The sequence below is a fragment of the Chinchilla lanigera genome, unplaced genomic scaffold (genome assembly GCF_000276665.1).
Source record: "Chinchilla lanigera isolate Chin_1 unplaced genomic scaffold, ChiLan1.0 scaffold00009, whole genome shotgun sequence".
NCBI classification, from domain to species: domain Eukaryota; kingdom Metazoa; phylum Chordata; class Mammalia; order Rodentia; family Chinchillidae; genus Chinchilla; species Chinchilla lanigera.
The window spans coordinates 31,326,291-31,343,282 of NW_004955410.1; the positions used below are offsets into that span (position 1 = coordinate 31,326,291).

The window sequence follows — 16,992 nt, forward strand, 5'->3', positions numbered from 1 at the left end:
ATTTCATCACATAGTCATTTCATCACATAGTCTCATCTTAGTTTAAATTTTCTATTTCATGTTTCGCCTAGTTTCAAATGCAATAACATGTTCATTTCAGTTGATTTAGAGCAAACCTGGATAGCACCAAAGTAGTATTTCCAGATAAAATAGTAAAGAGCCGAATTAATATTTGAATTTCCGGTAAATAACCTATAATTGTTATGTACTTTTATTTATTAAAGCTGGTAACCTTGCAATAGGGAAAAAGAACTATCCACAAATAAACATTTTAATATTTTGGTGCATGAATCTGCGATATTATACCTGAAGCAATCTGGATCCTATTGTAGACTTTTTCTTAAGTTTCTTCCACTTATCCTGTGATTAAAGTTTTTCCGGATCAAATATCCTTAAAACAGTGCATTTTCACACCCCCAGCCCATAGGAATTCCGCTAGGGATCTTGTTAAAATGCACATTTTGACTTGGAGTTCCGGGATTGGGGGAGATTCTGCATTTCTAACAGGCTTCTGGGTTGTGTCAGTGCCTTCTGTCCCAGGACCACACTTCCAGGAGCGAGGCCTTAAAGTTTGCATAAAACCCTTTTACACTGGATGTAGCATGCTATCCTGAAATTTCCACGTCCTGGGTCAGAGAGACGGGTCACGGCGCCCTCTTGTTGGGTGTCTCGAGTGCGTGGAATCAATTAGACAACCTTGAAATAAAGATAGAGTAAGGGGTCGAGTAGACCCTCAAACTTTGGAAGCTGGGAGCCTACCCCTGAACGGTACCACTTACAGTCAAACTGGGTTCCACCCAGATCTCAGAGGCTTTCACTCGCTCTCTCAACGCCCACTGCCGAGCCAGCACCCCAAGACTCAATTTCCCGGCAGGCGTCTCGAGCTACCGCAGCCCGGCCACCGTCGCCGTCGCCGCGAAACCCCGGAGTGGACTTCGGGAACTTGTGCGCGAGCGGCGCACTGGGCATGCGCGAACGTGCTCTGGGGCCCAGCGGGTCGTGGGCTTAGGTAAAGCTGGGGCGACGAGGGCTGCTGTCCGGCTCGCTCGTCGTACTTAGGAGTCGTCGGCTGCCTCGGATCCCCCGGCACCTGGGCCTCCTGGCGGACGCGGGGTTCCACCCTACCGCGCTGGCCCTCGCCGGCCGCAGTGACCCCGCCCCCGGGCCGAGGATGTGAGCAGGGCCGGGCGTCTGCGCCGGGCCGGGCGCCGGCCGTGGGCGTCCGGGTCGCGCCGGGCGATGGCCTCGCTGTTGGTGCTTCTCGCCTCCCGGGCCCAGGGCCAGTGAGGGGCCGGCGGGCGTGGACGAGAGGCCCGGCGCGGCGCCATGGAGGGGGTGCTGTACAAGTGGACTAACTACCTGAGCGGTGAGTGCCGGCCGGGGCCGCGCCTTTGTCTGCGCCGGCGGCGGCGGGGCTCGGGCTGGTGGTCCTCGGCCGAGGCTTGCGCCGACCCGCAGTGGTATCCAGGGCGTTTCTCTCCCGGGCCCCTGTCGCCCTGCTGCACGGACACAGTCCTCTCTTGGCGCTCGGTGTGAGCTTCAAGGATAACCACCGAAGACTGGGACTTGGGGTGACTGGAAAGGCGTGATGCCTTAGATGTCCCCGGGAGCGAGGGGCCCCAGGCCCTGCTGCGGGGTCTCCCGCGACTCACTCGGATTCGCAGAGGAACCCCGGCTTGGCTGGCGCGTATCCAGGTTGGAAGGTTTAGTGAATGCCTGCGATCACCTGGAATTTTGGGGGGTGAAAAGTCCTTTATCAAAGTTCTAGTCCAGACACTGTGGGTTTGTCGCTTTACAGTCATCTGCGCAAACCAAGATGTCAGTTTTAGCTCAACAGTTCCCAAAATTCCAAAGTATGCATAAGGTTTTTGATTTTTCTCGCTGAGTGTTTCTTTGGTTTTACAGGCTCAGAAATTCCCCTAAAATGAGTGCAGAAGTTGGCACCTGTTTTCTTGCCTTACTGTACAGAGTGGCTTAAAAATACTTCCCTCTTTTCTAATTTCTGGAAGCACGTTCTTCCTGTCTTGAGAAGAGTCTAACAGTTCCTCAGCTGGGAAGATGGTTTAGACAGAAAAAGGGTTTGTTTTGTTTGTGCAACTGGCGTTGAATGACAGCCCACTATATGCGGGAAACCATGCTGGACACTTTTTGAAATTAAGCTTTTTGTTTTGGAATATGAGCTAACCATTTAAAATTTTAATGGCAGTGTACTTGAAACCAAAAGTGTCTCCCGTATCTTCTAGGGTGGCGGAGAAAGATTTTCTAACTCTTTTCTTCCACTGGACAGTTGTTCAAAGGTTCGACTGTGGTGATTCTCCATGTTTTAAAGATGTCTATGACTGGGAAAATAAGTTAGTATAGTAACTTCGAGGAGTTCACAGCGCATGACACAAACAAAAGTGCACCTGTTGGGTTATCAGAATCTCTTCTCTGTGCATAGTGTAGCCAGCAGTGCATTCTGTTTATGTTCCCTGTAATTATTGCTACAGATGAGTAAGACGAGGGCTTTTCTGTATAAGACCTAGCCTCTGTTTCAAGAACTTTCAGTGATGCCAACAATTAGATGATATTAGATGTGGATAATTCAGAGCTAAGCCTCAGTTTAATGAAGGTAAGAGGCTGATTAACCAGAAGCTGAGCTTCAGTTTAGTGAAGGGCAAAAGCCGATTAGTGAAGGCCAGAACCTGATAACCACTTATTAGCACTGATTAGCACTTCTAATGTAAGGGGAGGAAGCTTGACCAGGCCATTTTCCTCTTGAAATCTCCAAACTCTTAGATGCGTGCATTTGATGTCTTTGAATCAAATTTAGCTGCTTGTCTGTCACTCAGACTTTTTAAAATCTTTTTTCCTTTCTTTCTCTCTCAACAATCTTCCATTTTATCTCATCTCTATTCTCATTTTTAAAACATCTTCTTCCTTTTTTCTTTCTCGATATATGCAGTTAGGTCTCCTAGTACAATATTTATTTCTTGGTGGTGAAATGCCCCCCTGTCCTTCTGTGGCCCTCATTAAAGAAAAATTCTCTAAAAGAATCTTTTAGAAACTTTGTCATGTAATCCTCATACCATCTGTTAAGTTGGAAAAGAGGCTACTTTTTCTTCCCCAAGAAAGAGTAGTTACTACTGTGAGTGGTGCCAGGGTGGAAACCCTAACGAAGAGGGACCTTGGAGCCACCGCCAAAGGCAGCCATTTCTATATCCTGCTGCTTGTTCCTTTGACTTATATACCTCCCACTTGTGGGCATACTGTTCATGATCATCACACCTAGTGGCTACTTTTCTGGATATGCTTAGAATTGGGTTCAATACCTTCCTTTCATTCAGAGATAAATTTACTTTAGGAAAAGAATGGTAAAAGCCGTAGGAGGATAGCAAACATTATTATTTCTTCCACCCTCCTTAGAGTTGGCCTCTCAGAAGAACATGTTTGAGTGTTAGTAACAAATTTTGAAGTCCACATCACTATTTTTTCTTTTTCTGAAGCTTACTTTTAGAAGTAACTTTTCCTTGTGGTTTTCTGCGTAGTAACTTTAAAATTCATATAAGCCCAATTCAAGGTTTTGAGTTTTCTGAAGTTTTCTTCAAAAGGAGTTGCTAACTTCTGCCTTGTTTGTGTATTTTTGTCATGTGGAGAGCTTTACATGGAATACGTTGTGTCAACTTTGATTGAAGAAGTTAAATCAGTTTATCACTCGATCCTTTGAGTCCTTGGGGAATGTTAATTTCTTTACCTCTATTTATTCATTTCTTTATTTTTGTTTTGCCAGTGTTAAACCCAGGGCCTTGTGCATTCTAGGCAAACTCTACACCCCCACTTTCATATTATTAATTTCATTTACTATCCATAATGTGCAGGGTACTGTTCTAGGAATAAAAGGGAAGCTTGGTTGAACAAGTCAGACACCTCCAGCCCTTCTTGAGCCTACAGTCTGGTGGATAAGTGATTTAAAGCATGTTCCAAATGGGTGTGATGGGGCAGAGGGAGCAGGGAGGGTATTTTGTGGTGTTGAGAAAAACTCTTCACAGTAAGCAGAGCTGAGGGGCAAATTAAACTAGCTGGGGGTTTGGGGAGGTGAAGTGGGGAGGAGCCCAAGGCAATTGCAGGCTATAAGGAAGAACTTTTCTGGCATAGGACATGCCAGTGTGAAGGCCCCAAAGCAGGACTGAGAAATACCCTTGAGTTTGAGGAAAAGAAAGAGTATCCATTTGGCTGGAGAACTGAGGAGAGTGTAGAGACACGAAGATGCAGGGATATGTGAGAAGCCTAATATTACAGGGCCTCACAGACGGATTTAAACACTGTGGTGTGTTTGTGTGGGTGTGCATGAGAAAATGGTGAGATTTTAAAAAGCTTGAACTGTAGAAAGTTTTCTGGTGGCATCCTCCTGCTGCATTTATTGTGTTTTGCCAAGTACTGTAGTTAATTTTGTGAGCTTCTTGAATTAAAGTATCAATTACAGTAAGTTAGAAACATCCAGCCCTGAGAATAGCATCTAAATTGCTTCAAGAATGTACTCCTAGAGTGCAGAAACAGAAGTCTCTTTTCACTCAATTGCTAGGTATACTTGTACCCTGTGTGCCTTCAGTGAAAAAATAGAGGAAGAGAAAAAGCTTCTGAGCCATCTCGCTCTTGAAGGACAGAACATTGTACCCTCTGGGATTTAGTGTTGATATCTCTTAGATGTTAGAAGATTAAAGTGAGGCTGAAAATGGAATGGATTAAACACTTTAAAATGCCTGTATTGTGTTACTAATGCAATGTGCCACTGCTAGGCACTGTATGTTACTGTATCTTTCAAGACCTAAAATTCAATCAAGAAATTTTTTTTTTACGTTTTTTAAAACAATGAAAAAGAAACAAAAATAATGATACAGGGTTTCAAAGCAGGACAGTAAGAAATTAACAATGGTTATTGCATATTGTTGTCTTCAAAGTAGTTACTCAGATTATAAGATGTAGGCATGCAAAATTAATCAACCAATAAAAGCACAAACTGATCTTTTCAATGAACTAAAAGAAATTAGTAGTATAATTATGTTAGCTATTGGCAGTGACAGAGCTGTATTCCACTTCAGTCTGATTCCTGAGCCAGTGTTCTACAGCAATTTTTTTAAAAAATTCCTTGTGTATAATTTGTGTGTAAAAATTCCTTGTGTTTTTTAAGAAGTTTTATACATTAGTGCTGTAGAACACCAGCTCTGGAATCAGACTGAAGTGGAATACCAGCTCTGTCACTGCCACCTTTAGTCACTTTACCATTCTGAATTTAACGTCTTCCTCCATAAAAATAATGGGATTTACCAGTTCATAAAAGTTGTAAAAAAATTTAGGAGCACTTACATTGTGTCATTATTCTAAACATGGATTAATTCATTTAATCTGTGTAGCAATTTTGAGAAGCAGTTGCTTTGACTTTGCCCTTTTTTCAGATGAAAACATTGAGTCAAAGAGCAATGGAATGTGCCCGAGATCACGGTTATAAATTGCTCCAGAGGCAATACTCTATTATGTCATACTTTTAAAGGTCCTTTCTACGTGAGCATTATATAATTGTAGCTGATTCATAATGTACTTATGTATTAAATGTATTTGATCCAAAATATGAGAAATGTATTTGGAGGTAAGAGGTGGGAAGGAGTTCAGGAATGAAGAATGTGCTTGTGTTTTGCCATAGATTTTTTTTTTTTGAGCCCTGCCATCCATTTTGTAGTGTAAGGTCCTTTTACTGCCCTTTCAGCAGGTAGAAGGGTTACCACGCGGGCTGTTGCCGGTTGCAGGCATTTTGGGGCTGTAGAGCAAGTTAGCAAGCATTGTTGCAGCACTGTCTTCCAAAAATAACAAAAGCTTGCCCTGTGCTGGCCAGCTGGTTGTCACTGGGAAGTTGCTATAATTTTGCTTCCCTGCAGGTGGAAGGTGAATCTTGCCCCACATATTTCTGCTGTGTGCCAGGAAGACATCTAGAATATGAGTGATCCAGAGCAGGATTTGTAGTCTTACAACCATTAGTCAGTGTTTTTTGTTGTTTTCATTTTGACATCTTCTTGAGATTATTCGGTACCTAAAAATCATCCATTTAAAATGTACAGATCAGTGGTTTCATGTATGTTCAGAGTCCAAGCATTGCCACAGTCAATTTTAGATCATTTCATTGTGCTAAAAAGCAACCCTATTAGTAGCCACTTTCATATTTGTCCCTTAATTTTGGCAACCACTGTCTGCATAGATTTGCTTATTCTAGACATTTCATATAAAGAGAGTCGTAAAGTATGTGGTCTTTTGTCACTTGTTTCTTTTCCTTAGCACTGTTTTTTTTAAAAATTCACTTATGTTGTATCATGGATCCATACTTAATTCCTTATTTATTACCAAATAATATTGGATTATATAGATAAACCACATTTTGCTTGTCCATTCTTCAGTTGATGGGTACAATCGATAATTCAACATTTGGGCCGTTCCATTTTGAGAGGTATTATGAATTATGTTGCAGTGAACTTTTGTCTATGAGTTTTGTATGGGCATGTTTTCATTTCTCTTGGACATACTGTATATCTGGTAGTGGAATTGGGTCTTATGGCTCTAACAATTTGAGGAGCTGCCAAATTGTTTTACAAAGTGGCCACACCACTTACAGTATCATTAGTAATCAAAGAAGGTGCAGTTTCTTCATATTCTTACCAGTACTTATTACTGTATTTTTAATATAGCTTATGCTGGTGGATGTGCAATGGTGTCTTGTGGTTTTGATTTGTATTTCTCTAATTATGAGACCATCTTTTCATTTGTTTATAAGCCATTTACATATTTTCTTTGGAGAAATATTTGTTTGCATCTTTTGCCCATTTGTTAATTGGGTTAGTTTCTTAGTTACAAACTTTTTTTCTTCTGGGTACAAGTTCCTTATCAGATATGTGATTTCAAAGTATTGTCTTTTACTCTTTGAGCTGTCTTTTTCATTTTCTTAGTGTTATCATTTGTAGCACAAAAGTTTAAATTTTTCACGTAGTCCAATTCATCAGGTTTTTTTCTTTTATTGTATATGCTGTTAATATTTTATTTTAGGAAAACCATTCCCTAACTCCAGGTCATGAAGATTTAGTTCTGTTTTTTCTTTTATAGTTTTATTTCTTATATTTAGGTCTGTTCATTTTAAATTAATTTTTGTATATGATGTGTTAGGTGTACAATTTCAGTCTTTCACATGTAAGTATCTGCTTAATTTTGACCTATGAAATTCTTGGTTTCAGTGACAGAGTATGTTAGTCAGTGTTCTGATACTATGATGAAATTTCTGAGATAATTAACTTAAGAAGAAAAAAAGTTTATTTTACTCTTCGACGTTCTAGTCCTTGATTTGTTGGCCCTGTTATTTTGCGGCTGTGGCCTGGCAATACATCATGGTGGGAGTGCATGGCAGAGCAAAATTGCTTACCTCGTGGCCAGGAAGCAAAACAGAGCAATGAGAGGGTTGGAATCTTACGATTCTTTTCAAAGGCATGCTCCCAGTGACCTAGAGCTCTCCCATTAAGCCCTGCCTCTTAATGTTTCTACAACTTCCCAGTAGTACTACCATGACACCGAGCCTTTGACACATGAGCCTTTGGAGGACATTCAAGATCCAAATTATAGCATAGATGCTTACATATAAAAAGTTGGAATCTGAAAGCCTCGAGTTCCAACCTCTGATCTACTCCTTAATAGTGTTGACACCTTGAGCAAGTGTTCATCTCCCTGAGCCTCAGTTTTAAAATGTTAGCAACAGTAATAACCATAGCTAAGTTTATTAAGAAGTTGAAATGGATAATGCATACATGAACTTGCCTGACACATGGTTCACTTAAGGCTAAGTTAAGTGGATAGATGGGTGTTTTATTAATGATGCCTGGAAAATTCAGTCGGTATTCAGCTTTCTGTATGGAACTTGTGGCTCCTCATGACTTCTGAGAATATATATGTCCTGAATTCCTTAAATTCTCCCTTTGGAAGCTAGAGGGGTATAAATTACAAAGTAAAAGATCCAAATAAACCATCAAAATTTTGGAATTGACTCTACAGTCCTGTGACAGTCATGTCCCCTTTGGATGGATGATAATTATGGATCATGTAACCACTGGTCTATGCTTTTGTTTCCAGAACATTTAATAATTTGTTAAACAACTTAAGAGATGTTATACCATTGCCTCATTGGTAACCCATCAAAAGTAGCACAAATCTTCCCACTGATTCTGATGTGTGATGCATTTGGAGATATTAGAAGGATATTTAAAGTGTTTCATGTGGAGTATCCTGTGAATTGAAGAAGGTTAGGAATCATTTCAGTGTTTGACCATTACTGCTTCCTATTACCTTTACTTTGATTTTTTTTTTTTTCAGATTGAGCAAAAGCCATTTAAATTCCATTAGGAATAGAATTAAAACAGATAGTAAAGCAAACTATGGAGCTCTTTTTGTATAGTGAATAATTAGGTAGGCTATGTACAAAAAATAACGTGATACTTGGACATTTTTCTCTCTGGATTCATTTTCAGCTTAGTTTATGTGTTGGGTGGCAGCACTAGAAGAGATGGAAAAACTGGAAATACTTAGAAAACATGTGCCAGAAAGAGGGCTGAGCTTTTTCATTATTCTGTCACATCAAAGGAAACAAAAATAATTTTTCTTGGGATTCTACTCTATTTCCTTCAGATAGAATTGTTCCTGTATAATCTAAGACAAGAATGGCTCTGTCTTGATTTTTAAATGCTAGAGAAAAGGTTTCACCAGTCTACTTTCAACACTGTGTAATACCCCTTTTTCATTCACTCAAGAAACACTGAGCTCTAACTTTTTATTAGACCTGGTATGGGTGTTGGGTCACTGTTTTGAGTAAGATGTTATCTTGCTGCTCAAGGGGATTATAGTCTAGTGGAAAACCTTTTCAACCATGAAAATGTACTTCCAATTAAATTTGTGATTTTGACATTTATGTTTTCAAATGGTTGCCCTGACAAGGCTTAAGGAGACAACATTGCATACAGACTATCCCTAGAATAGGTATTGTTTTTCACTGTCTTATATCTTTTTTTTTTTTTTTTCCCAGAACCGGGGATTGAACCTAGGGCCTTAGCCCCTACATTCCCCAGCTCTTACTTTTGTTTTTTGAGACAGGGTCTCACTAAATAACTAAGTTGCCCAGGTTGGGCTCAAACTTTCAATCCTCTTTCCTCAGCCTCCTTTAGTGCTGGGATTACAGATGTTAGTTACCACACCCAACTTGGGCTGGAATTTTCAAGGCAAAATTGGAGCACTGTAATGGGCTGGAATGCTATAGTCTTTGGTCACTTAGGTCAACACAGCAAATGTCCTTTTACTTTTCTCACTTTGCTGACCAGTATACATGAATTGGGTGCAGATCAGCACTTCAACATCTGAGGTCAATGTAAGCAGTCAGAAATTAGAAGGAAAAAAGCAAGAAAGGTAAGAGAGTATAAAATCAGCCAACAGAGACAGGCATACTTTCGTCAAGAAAATATAAAAAGCCTTTTCCAGGGATCATTAGGGAACACTTTATGGAAGAGTGGGACCAAAGATGGGTCATATTGGTGTGGACAGAAGGGGAAAGGGGAACTAGGAGGGAGCAGAAAGATGATGATGTATTAAGCTAGGAAAGAACCTTAGAAGCTAAGTTTAGTCCTTTTGTCTGTTTATAAAAGGGAATAATGCCCAGAGGAATTAAATGACATACTTAAAGTGCTGCATCTGGATGTAATGAGTCTAAACTTGAACCAAAGTTTCCTGACTATTCATTCTCTCAAGTTGCTGGTGAGACATACAATAAACACTGTCCAGAACAAATAAATATCCAGTTCAGTTGCTCAAAACATACAAGAGAAATGGCGTACAGCAGGCCCTAATAGACTTTTAAAGAGAATTTTATATAATTGTAACAATAATCTCTTTACCATCTGAAGTCTTGACTCCCAGCCTGATTGTCACTTCTTGAGGGCAGGATCAGAATCTGCTTTTCTCTAAATCTCTGGGTTTGGCAAATTAGAACTATTCAGTACTTTGTGGATTAATTAATGTAAATTAAGAATCCTGTAATTGAGTTAATGCTTGGTATTTATTGTTTTAAAAATATTAATACATATTTGCAGTACATGATTACATTCATTGTGGGGAGTTGATACATGTGTATAAAATATCTCAGTTCTTTTTTCCCCCTTCCTCTCTACTCCCCTTTTCAAAAACGCCCCCCTTTTTTTTGCCAGAATCAGAATCACTGATTTGTATTCTAAGTCTTTATCAAATTAATTGTTGTAACCACAGATTAACGGCGAGACCAACAGGCCAAATAACATTAAAGCACATAAAACAGTTATACTAAATCAAAGTATACTGTTAGATACACTGGCTATGCTGGATTACAATAACTTTTTTTTGTTTTTCTTTTTTCTCCTATTGTGTTTTGAAGTATTTCGTTTTTCTTGATGCTGTCGTGAAAGTATTGTTTTCCTAATTTCTCTCAGTGAGTTTAATTTTGGTCTACAGGAACAGTATTGATTTTTGAGTGTTGACTTTGTATCTTACTATGATACTGTTATGGCTTATATCTAGATGTCCCCCAAGCCTCATGCAGTCATAAGTGGAACTTTGAGAGGTGAGTGGATCATGGTGTGTGATACTGTATTATGGGTGTGTGATACTGGATTAGTCCACTGATGGATTTATAGCTGGGTGTGATTTTAGGAGGCGAAGCCTGGTGGGAAGAGGTGAGTCATTGTGGGTGTGATCTGAAAGGGTATATATCCCTCTTCTTACCTTGGTCTTTGCCCAGCTCACTTGTTCTTGTCCATCACTCTATGAGCTTTTTCTCCTCTGTCATGAGCCTCTGCCATGCTGCCCTACTTTGGAATTGGCCAACTATGGGCTGAAACCCCTAAAAACTATGAGCCAGTTAAATCTTTCCTTCTTTAATTTGTAGGTGTTGGGTATATTGTCCCAGTGATGAGACAGTAACTAAGACATCTACTGAATTTGGTTATTAATTTTTGGAGTGTTTTGGTAAAGTTTTTGGGGTCTTCTATATATAGGATAATGTTATCTGCAAATAGTGGTAATACAACTTCTTTCCTATCCATATCCCTTTTTATTTTTTGTCAATTGTTTTGGCTGATATTTCAAGAACTGTATCAGGAGTGGTGACAGTGGACATCCTTGTCTTATTCCTGATTTTAGAGAGAAAGCTTTCAGCTTCTCTCCATTTAGTATAATATTAGCTGTTGGTTTATCATAGATGACTTTTATCAGATTGAGATAAAGATTTCTATATCTATTTTCTTCATGAATCAATGTTGGACTTTGTCAGTGGCTTTTTCTTCATTTTTTATAATAATCATGTGATTTTTGCCTTGCTTCTGTTTGTGTGATGTATTACATTTGTTGTTTTGTGAATGTTGAACCATCCTGACATTCGTGGTATGAATCCTGGTTGGTTATGATACATGATCTTTTTGATGATTTGCTGCATTCTGTTTACCAGTATCTTATTGAAGATTTTTGTATCTATGTTCATAAAGAAATTGGCCTGTAGTTCTCTTTGTTGGTTGAATCCTTTTCTGGTTATGGAGTCAGAGTAAATCTTGCTTCTAGGAATGATTTGGGAATACTACTCCCTTTTTTATTTCACTAAAGAGTTTGAATAGTATTGGCATTAGGTCTTCTCTAAAGTTCTTGTAGAATTTAGCAGTGAATCCATAGGGACCAGGGCTTTTCTTAATTGGTAGTTTTTTTCTTCTTCAGTGTCATTGACTGATGGATTTTTCAGGACTTTTATATCGTTTTGGTTCTAGGTTTTGTAGTTCATATGTATCTAGGAATCTGTTCATTTCTTCTGAATTTTCCATTTTATTAGAGTACAACTTCTCCAGGGTATTTACCAATGATCTTCTGAATTTCAGCAAAATCCATTGTAATTTTATCTTTTTCATTTCAAATTACATGAATTTGGGTTTTTTCCTTCTCTCTTTCGGTAAGATTAACTAAGGGTTTGTCTATCTTGTTTATTTCAGGGAACCAACTCTTTGAGTCATTGGTATTTTATATTTTTTGTCTCAATTTCATTAATTTCTGCTGTCATCTTTATATTTTCCTACCTTGTACTAGCTTTGGATTTGCATTGTTTTTCTAGGACTTAAAGTTACATCATTGGGTTATTTATTTGTGTTTTTCTGTAGGAATGTATTGCTATAAATGTAGGAATTCAGTATTATAAATTTGCCTCTCTAGACTGCTTTCATAGTGTCCCATAGGTTTCGGTACATGGTACTGGCATTTTCATTTGATTGTAGGAATTATCTCATTTTTTCCTTAATTTTAGCTGTAATCCATTGATTATTAGAGTATTGTTTAATTTCCATGCATATAGTTTCTATGCTTTTCTTTTGCCATTGATTTCTAGTTTCACTGCACTATGATCTGATAATACGCAGTGGGATAATTTTGATTACCTTGCATTTACTTAAGAATATGTTTTATGGGCTAGTATTTGATTTGTTTTAATGAAAGTCCCACGTGCTGCTGACAAGAATGTACATTCTGTTGTTGTTGGACAGAAAACTCCATATACATGTATCTAGTAAGTCCATTTGTTTGAAGGTTTATACGTGTATCTAGTAAGTCCATTTGTTTGAAGGTTTAATTTAACTCTGATATTGCTTTATTATTTTTTTTTTTTGTCTAGCCATTTGTGACAATGGGGTATTGAGGTACCCCACTGTGATTGTATTGGTGCCTCTAATTTTTCATGTCCATTAGTGTTTATTTAATGAAGTTGGGCATGCCAGTATTTGCTTCATATTGTTATATATGTTATATAACATATTTTTATATAATTGTTATATTTTCCTGTTGAATTGTTCCCTTAACCATTAGGTAGTGATCTTCTTTGTCTCTTTTGATCACTTTTGGCTTGAAATCCACTTTCTCAGAAAATAGGATAGCTACTCCTACTTTTCTCTGGATTCCCATTGCGTGAATTATTGTTTCCCATTCTTTGATATTTTAAAATCTGTTTCTTTTTGATTTAATTGTGTTTCTTGTATATTTCATGTTATTGTGTTTTGTTTCTTGATCTACTCTGCTAATCTTTGTCTTTTGACTGGGGAATTGAAGCCATTCATATTGAGAGTTATTTCTAAGAGATACTGTCTTATTCTTGTCATTGCATTTATTTCCTTTTGTTGATTTCCTTATTTTTGTTTTTCCTCTTGCTTAGCTCTTCATCCTTCCTGGTGTATTCATTGTTTTTGACTTATTGGCATTGCTGTCTCCATTATCTCTTTCTAGGGTATCTTTGAGAATTTTTGCAACCCTGATTTGGTCATCATGAATTTCTTGAGATGCTCCTTGTCCTGAAAATATTTTATTTCTCTGTCCATTTTGAAGGAAAATTTGGCAGAATACGTAAGTTGAGATTGGAAATTGTTATCTTTTAGGACTTGAAACACTTCACTCCAAGCCCTTCTAGTTTGATGTTTGTGTTAAGAAATCCGTTATAGCTCTGATGGGTTTACTTTTATATTTGATCTGTTGACTTTCTCTAACAGCTTTTAAGATTTTGTTCTATGATGGACTTTTGATACTTTAAGCATTAGGTGGTGCAGAGAAGTTCTCTTTTGATTGTGTTATTTGGGGTTCTCTATGCCTCACTTATCTGTAGATGTTTATTTCTTTCACTACATTTGGGAAGTTTTCAACCATTATTTCTGTGAATAGGTTTTTTTTGTTTTTTTTGCCATTTGTATTGTCTTCTGATTTTTCACTTACTGCAATTACTTTTAGTCTTCTTTGTATCATCTAGCAACTGTTGGATCCATTTTTCATATTTTCTTATTGCTTTTAAGGTGACTTTGAAAGTTGGTCTTAGGGATAGGGATATAGCTCAGTGGCACAGCACCTGCCTGCCAAGTGCAAGGTCCTGAATTCGATTCCTGGTACCAAAAAACAAAACCAAACGAACAAAAGTTGGTCTTTGAAGGCATCATTTCTTCTAGTTCTGAAATTCTCTCATCACATTGCTCATATCTTCTGTCCCTACTTTCAACTTAAGTTTTAATTTCCTGGATTTCTATTTGAAACCTTTTCCTAGTCATTCATGTTTTTTTATCATTTTGTTTTTTAGCTCATCTGGCTTTTATTAGTGTCTTCTAAAAGCTTCTGGATCTGTTTAGGTGTGTTTTCTGTAATCCACCTGAGTACCTCTTTGATCTTTTTTCTGACTTTCTATATTATCATTTTCAGTAATTTGGTGTGTGGTTTATGCTAATGCTATTCCCTGAATTGACTTTGGGAGAGTTGGAACTTTGGGGAGTCATTTTTTTTTACTTCTCATGTTACCTATTTAGTTTTGCTTTGTGCTGTTTATGCACACTTATAGTGTAAAGACTTTATTGCTGTTACAGGGATCTCTTTATTTTCTCCTCAGTGTCTTAGTTACTTTTCTTGTTGCTGAGACAAAACGCCCAACACCCAAAGTTAAAAGGGGAAAGGCTTATTTAGCTCACAGTTTGTAGAGGTTTCAGTCCATAATCAGCTGGCTCCAGCGCGGGCTGGCATATGGCAGAAGGGCAACAGTTCATGACCGCAGAAGACAGCAAAAACAAGCAACACAGAGAGAGACAAGCCTCTTTCTCTCCCTTTTATTGTATCCAGTCTACTGGTATTAGGGTAGTGCTAATTCAGTCAGTGGACTAATCTAGCAGTCATCCACCCTTAATCCCAGCATTGAATCATGAATCAATCACAAACTCTAGATTCAGCTACCTCTGAAAAAGCCCCACCTAAAATTGCATGAGGCTTTGGGAGAACATCTAGATACAAATCATAACAGTGATGGGGCTGGGGATTTAGCTCAGTGGCACAGTGCCTGCCTGGGAAGCGCAAGGTCATGAGTTTGATTCCCGGTACCGGAAAAAAAAAAATCCAAAAAAAAAACCCCCCAAAAAACAAATCCTAACAGTGATGTACTTTGGGCATGGCTCACTATAGTCCATTGCTTCAGCCCCAAGGTCTGACTACCTTGGTTAATTTGGCAGGGGAGAATGAGGTTCTCTGGGCATGTATTTTAATATTGTTCTCTGGGAATGTATTCTAGTATTGTTAATGTCGGAAAAGTAACCTGAGTGTTTATTTATATGCAGCCCAGGTAATAGCAAGTGAATCAGCTGTATAATATCATGAAAGACAAACTGGATATTAACATACCATAAGAACCAATTGTGTACAATTGTACATTCTGGATCATATGACTAATCTTCCCAAACCTTGTCAAAATTATCTGTGTCTTTAACAAAAGTCAAGTTCAAAGCATGGGAAATCCCTAAATACAAGGAAATTTAACAGTACACTTGAAGTAACACTTAGGTCAAAAGGAATATCTTCAAGAAAATTGGAAAGGGCTCCGCTCCCCGCCACCATTGTGGGAAGGTGCCTCAGACCCAGGAAGCCTTGGTGAGCTGGCTGGGAACCCAGTACCTCTGGCGCCGCCCCATCACCACCATCATGGGAAGGTGCCTCTGACCAGGAAACCTCAGAGAGCTGTCTGGGACCCTGGGACCTTTGGCTCTACACCCCCGACCCGTTGCTATCACAGGAATGTGCCATGGACTGGGAAGCCTTGGTGAGCTGTCTGGGAGCCCAGGACTCTGTGTTCCTCCCCTACCACCACTGCAGTAAGGACCCTGGGTTCTGGAAAGCCCCAATTCGCTTTGTGGGAGCCCAAAACCCCACACTCTGCCTCCTGCTGCCATTGCAGGAAGGAACCTGAAACCTAGGGAAATTTGAAAATGACAAAAAGAATGAGCAAAATGCAATCTCAGCTCTCCACACCAACCAGACTAAGTCCAGGAAGCAACATGGAAGAACAGGGAAGTCACACACCTGAAATTTCTGAAATGGTAGCAACTAAAGTAAAGAACCAACTACATCAGGCTATAGAGGAAGTCAGATCAGAAATAATCACTCAGGTAAAAAAAAGAAATGACAAGCATAGTAAAAGAACTGCTCAGCATATCAAAAGAAGACATACATTAAAAAAAATAGAGAAACACAGAAGAATGATCTAAACCTTGAATGAATAGTTAAGTATAGGAAAGAATTAGAATACATGAAATAGATTTAAAGAGATATTCAGGAAACTAAAACTTGCATTGAAAGCTGGCAAAACCACTTGAACAAAACGGAAGATAGACTTTCAGACCTTAAAGACAGTGTTGCAGCTAGTGATTGTGAAAGGAAAGATCTCTTAAAAATAACAAGGAACCAGCAAATAGCAATTCAACAGCTGCAAGGTGAGGCAAAGAAAAACTATGTAATACTGATAGATGTCAATGAAAGAGCAGGAAGCAACATGAAGGACATAAAAAGACTATTTGCAGAGATAAGAGCAGAAAATTTATGAGGCATGGGAGAAGAACCTGACATACAGTTAGTGAGGCATGTAGAACTCCAATTAGCCGTAACCAAAATAAAGCTACACCTAAACACATAATAATCAATATCCCACAAATTGAGCAAAAGAACAGAATATTAAAAGCTGTTAGGGAAAAGAAACAGATCACCTATGAAGGAAAGCCCATCAGAATCATGGCAGACTTCTCAACACAACCATCAAGTCAAGAAGAGCTTGGAGTGAAGTATTTCAGGTCTTGAAAGAAAACAGCTTCCAACCCAGACTGCTGTACCCTGCAAAACTACCTTCCAAAATTCTTTTTGTTTTGTTTTTCTTCCGGTACCAGGAATTGAACTCATGACCTTGTGCTTGCCAGACAGGCAGCCACTCTGCTGCTGATCTAAATCCCCAGCCCTTATCTTTCAAAACTGATGGAGAAATAAGATATTTCCACGACAAAGATCAACTGAAGAAATGAATGACCACCAAACCAACCCTACAGAGAGTACTAAAAGATAGTCTACAAAGAGGTAAAAATGGCCATAACTTAAAGACCAACA

General features: G+C 38.9%; 1 protein-coding gene across 2 annotated transcripts in view; it reads left to right on the forward strand.

Moving 5' to 3' along the window:
* The first annotated feature begins 724 nt into the window (after nucleotides 1-724).
* The window catches only part of Plekha8 (pleckstrin homology domain containing, family A (phosphoinositide binding specific) member 8), a 59,657-nt gene continuing 43,389 nt past the window's right edge, over nucleotides 725-16,992 (forward strand). Inside the window, exon 1 of one of the 2 annotated variants that reach the window (XM_013510617.1) lies at nucleotides 725-1,366. In XM_013510617.1, the coding sequence (XP_013366071.1) occupies nucleotides 1,327-1,366 (40 nt within the window). In that variant the 5' untranslated portion in view covers nucleotides 725-1,326. The remainder of the gene's footprint in view (nucleotides 1,367-16,992) is intronic. The other variant, XM_005377490.2, reaches the window with a different exon arrangement.